This window comes from Eriocheir sinensis, chromosome 57 (genome assembly GCF_024679095.1).
Source record: "Eriocheir sinensis breed Jianghai 21 chromosome 57, ASM2467909v1, whole genome shotgun sequence".
Lineage (NCBI taxonomy): Eukaryota > Metazoa > Arthropoda > Malacostraca > Decapoda > Varunidae > Eriocheir > Eriocheir sinensis.
Window position 1 is genome coordinate 4,231,239 of NC_066565.1, and position 5,180 is coordinate 4,236,418.

The 5,180-nt window shown below is 45.3% G+C and overlaps 1 protein-coding gene across 1 annotated transcript; it reads left to right on the top strand.

The window, feature by feature from the left end:
• The first annotated feature begins 1,501 nt into the window (after positions 1-1,501).
• LOC126984341 (sulfotransferase 1A1-like) lies at positions 1,502-4,899 on the top strand. The gene is made up of 9 exons (XM_050837955.1): positions 1,502-1,709; positions 1,866-2,044; positions 2,143-2,146; positions 2,177-2,443; positions 2,586-2,712; positions 3,324-3,333; positions 4,060-4,225; positions 4,335-4,440; positions 4,640-4,899. The coding sequence occupies exons 1-9, from the start codon at positions 1,542-1,544 to the stop codon at positions 4,756-4,758; spliced, it is 1,146 nt and encodes a 381-aa protein (XP_050693912.1). The 5' UTR covers positions 1,502-1,541; the 3' UTR covers positions 4,759-4,899.
• Positions 4,900-5,180: the final 281 nt, after the last annotated feature.

Sequence of the window (5,180 nt, forward strand, 5' to 3'; positions counted from 1 at the left end):
CCTATCAAATGTATGCTCTTATCTCTGCCGATATACAGCTCCCTCATGGTTGCAGTAGGACATGAAATGTTCACGTATGTCCTTTGCCTGTCGGGATGGATTCCTGCCTCTATTGGGCCTCAGAGTGAGCAGTTGTTGAACCTGACCACACGAGGAATTTGTCATCGGCGTCTCTATATTTGTTGCTATGGCAGTACCGTACAGAGCGCTTTCATTTATGTCATTATGCCTTAAAAGAAATATTATGAAGAGCAATTCACGCTAACACTACCTTGTCAACTGTTGACGGTTGTAAAGCAATAGTAGTCTGCAACACACGAAACTTATTTGCAAGCATACCAAACGCATTTTCAACAGTTCGCCTTGCTCTAGACACTCGGTATGAATATATCCTCTGTGCGAATTTTGATTCTTGATGTTGAATGGCTTCATGAGGTAGGGTTTCAATGGGAATGCATCGTCCCCTACAATGACATGGGGAACCCTTACCATGCTTCCTGGCAGACATGTAGGTCCTGGAACATCTAATCAGTTTTTTTTTCGAGCATGTCACGAAGTTTGCAGTTCTGCCATACTCCACCATCAGACACGTCCATTAGTGCCAATGTCGGCTAACGTAAACTCACAATTGGCATTTACAAGTGCTAGAAGGACAATGCTATGGGTGCCTTTATAATTGTAATAATATGAACCACCTTGATGTGGACCCCACATAACGATGTGTTTTCCGTCAATAGTTCCAATGCAGTTGGGAAATTCCATTTCCTCTCAAACTGGGCTGCCGCAGTTAGAAGGTGTTCAGTGTAGAGCAACAGAGATTCCTTCATTACGAAACAAACCCTTCGAGGAAAGGCTGTCACATCTAAACCTGTTTTCTCTTGAAAAACGCCGCCTCAGAGGAAAACTGATCGAGTGCTTTAAAATACTTAACGGTTTTATTAACGTGGATCCGACCAAGCTGTTTGTGATGGATGATTCGACGCAAACGAGAAATAATGGCGCTAAACTCAGATGCAGACAAGTTTATTCAGATTGCACAAAATTTTTCTTCATTAATGGTATCGTTGGAGATTGGAACAGATTACCACCATCAGTGGTGCAGTGTAACTCGATTGCATCGTTTAAGAATAATCATGACCGCTATCTCCTCCATCTCAATGTTCACTAGGTCAGTTTCAACGCCATGGTGGCCGCATAACAACTGCCACTTAGGTTTAGGACGGACCACCTAGTTTGGGCCTTAGGGCCTGTGTGGTCTGGTTATCTATGTAATACTCTCTCTCTCTCTCTCTCTCTCTCTCTCTCTCTCTCTCTCTCTCTCTCTCTCTCTCTCTCTCTCTCTCTCTGCCCACCATAACCCTCTCCCCCCCTTCCTTCACCTCACAATCCCAGTGAAGAGCGACCCGCTGAGGCCACTCCATGTATTTTCCTCCAAGATATATTCCGAGGTAGTAACCGATCCACAGCACAACGGAGGCACAGTTCCCTGACGGCCGCCGGATACCTGACGTGACCACCTCGAAGTCTTCTGCCTGGCCACCATGAGCAAGCAGCTGTTGAGCGGACACGTGGTGGAGGAACTCACCAAGGAGGAGCAGAAGGCGATTGGCTTCAATAATTTCGTACACGGAATAGTCCGCCTCAAGCCCGAGGGATGGGTGTACCCCGGCACGGCGCCCACCTTCCTTGACAGGATATACAACATGGAGGTACACACCCACGCATTCCTCGTGTATGCATGCATCCACTTTACCTTCCCTCATGTAGGCCACTCATTCATCAATCATTGGTGTCCGTCATAACATCCGATCTCGCCCCCGTCACGTTGAGTCCCTCACACCAACATATGGCGCCCTTCACTCTAGTTCCGACCTGACGACGTCCTGATCACGACCTTCCCGAAGTCCGGCACCTCTTGGATGCAGGAGATCATCTGGACGATGGTGCACAACCCCAAGCTGGACAACCCCAAGGCACAGGAATCACTGTGGCTGCGCTCGCCGGATTTCAGGTGTGTGGGTACAGGTAAAGGTTTCGGGGACAGGTGAGGGAGACTTGTGGTTTGGAAAAGCAGCGCTAAATATAGAGTTCTGAGTAGCTAACATGTGAAGGCCTATGGCGGCCTCCATGTATATTTTCAAGTGAGGCATGTAAACTGTAAGACAATATATTTAAGAAAATGCCCTCGGATTTTCTTAAATATATTGTCCCCTATATTATCGTGCTTCCATCTCTTTCTAGCCTGGACATTATGTTTGATCTGAAGACATTAGGCGGCAAGGCGCCGGAATCCTACCAAAAAAAGTTTAGGGAACAGTGTCCGGGCAAGAACGAGAAGGAAGGTGTAACCCTCCACCTGGCAGACGCAGAGCCCAGTCCCCGCATCCTGAAGAGCCACTACCCGTTCACCCTCATGCCCAAGGACGTCCTCGACAGAGTAAAGGTCAGCGACGGTCATTCGTATTAAAAAAAAGTTTATATTGTGAAATGTTTAAATAATCCCCCCCCAAAAAAAACCTGAGACATTTGTTTTGAGGCAAGCCACAGGCCAGCTCTTGGGACGTATTAAACCGCTGTCCGCACAGGTTGTGTACGTGGCCCGGAACCCCAAGGACATGGCTATCTCGCTGTTCAACAACTTCAAAATGTTTAAAGTATTCGAGTTCGAGAGCGAAAAGGAGGAGTATTTCAAAGACATCATGAACAACAAAAGTTAGTGATTTTTTTTATTATTACTTGTTATACGTATGTTTTATGTCTATCCATCCATTTTCTATTTTTCTTTACTTCTGTCTATACTTAATATATAAATATTTTCCATTTATAATTTGAGTCGTATTTGCATCAAGTGTATATCTGATTATGTTGCTCCATCCACCCACGGCTCTACCCGTGGAAAAGTTTTGCCAGTATCCTGCCTGAGTCTGGTATGCATGTTATGCCCATTTCTAAGTGTCCTTAGCTTTGTTTTTAGTGTTAGAACTTATCTAGATCCCTCTCATTGTTTTGTTAAGCTTATTCCAATTTCCACTTGAATCGTATCATTCAAATCTGTCATATAATTCACTTCAATCACCTCGAAACTACTTCCTAACGCATAATGAATGTGTATTGTGCTTCCTCTGCCTTTCTCTGTCCGCCAAGGCTCAATGTCATGGTGTAATTTTGGTAATGCTGCTCTCTATTGATTCGAGGTAAAATATTTCTTTCAGTGCAATAAGAGCACACCTTTAAGTAGCAGTGCCAGGATACGTTTTGTATTCCTGTTACCTCGATGTATAAAACCTCGAACTGTAACTCTTAAATGCACGGTGGTGGTTCAGTGACTCTCGGGTTGGAGGCCAGAGCCCACACGCAAAACAAAATGCATTTGGCAGCTGGAATGACAAATGTAAAAGTTTGATTATGCACTTTCTACGGATGTAGTTCTTCTTACACTTACTGCATTCGTCGTTGTTGAACTTAACTATTTACTGGGCCAGTAATGCGTGTCGTTAAGTCAACTTCCGCAAGACCTCAGAGCCGCTTTCACAGTCACTTTGTTTGTATTGATCGTTACCAATGGCGGCGATCAACGCTATAGTTTTCCACGTGAAACTGGCCTATGGGGTAGTGGTGGCTGTAGAGGAAGCGAGAGATGTTGAGAGTGTGTGCCAAGGTGCGGGGGTAGGCTAACCCCGCAGCAGCATATACCCCATCGGCCAGTTTCACGTGGAAATACTATAGCGGCGATCACCGCCATTGGTAACGATCAAAACAAACAAAATGACAGTGAAAGCGGCCCTGAGTCAGTCATGTTGTCTGATCTTATCATTGTGGATCACCGTGATTCCTGATGTATTGGACTCTGATTTTTCTCCGTCTACTTACGACCTGCATCCTGTCACAAAGCCACGCTCTGATTCACCCTTACTTTGGTTTCAAGGGTGACGAATTATTGTTTTGCCACTCGCTTCCTAGACTTATCTCTAAGAATAGCTCTTCCCCTTTTTGTTGAGAAAATCTTAACCTAAAGACCTTTGAAACTACTTGACCGTGAATGCACACAAATCCTTTCAGCTCTTATTGCCCCTACTGGCCCCACGTGAAGGAGGCGTGGGGGAAGAGGCACCACCCTAACCTGCTCTTCCTCTTCTACGAGGATATGAAGGCCGACATCATGAAAGAGCTGGGAAGGATCAACGAGTTCCTGGGAACAGGGCTGAGCCAGGAGTCCCTCGAGAATGTGAGTGCATGGCGGAGGTCCGGCTGTGGGAAGGGTCTCGAGGTCTTTACTGCAGCACTGATGTTTGTTGTTGTTAGGTCGCGGCACACACTCACAGCTCTTCCCTCAGGTGGCGCGACACACCTCCTTCTCGGCCATGAAGTCCCGAGGAGAGCCAATCACAGACCCAGTGTTCGACAAGAAAGATGACAACGAAGTCAGATTCTTCCGAAAGGGTGAGCATTGCCGTAGACATTCCCAGCCATCTCTCTGTTCCCTTGTGTATGTTATACGAATATTATTTCTATTTTTGGAGGTCAAAGTATGGGGCTGAAGAGACCGCTTTCTCTAGGTTTGTCTGTTCCTGGTGTATCAGTCGGGTGTTCCCGCTGGTAATCGCGTAGGCCCAACTGTTTCAAGGCTATGGTGTTGCAGGCACGACGGGTGACTGGAAGAACCACTTCTCGCCGGAGATGCAGAAGGAGTTTGACCAATGGATTAAGGAAAACCTGGCCGGCAGCGACCTGAGCCTGAGCTGGGCCCTGGCGGAGTGAGCCACGCCATGGCGCGGCGCCAGCCACTCTTTCGCTCACTCGTGTGAAGTAGTATGTGGGTGCACTCTTTTAGTTTTCAGATTTGTAGTGCAGAATTCAGCATTCCAAAAAAACTGCTTTATTTTTTACTATTAATGTTAATTCCAGCAATGTTCCACAAAATTTATATGACGACAGCAATATTTTTAGTGTCTTGAAACTTGTTTACTACTGAGTAACGGTTAAACCAGTGCTCTGTTTGCGTCATTGTGGTGTTCAGCTGAAGGTGTGAGCCAACCAGATGCTTGTTATGCAGGGTTGGTGATTTTTTTGTTTATTTAAAAAAAAATATTAAAATAAAAAAAATAGGATTTATTTTATTTTATGCTTTATATATATATATATATATATATATATATATATATATATATATATATATATAT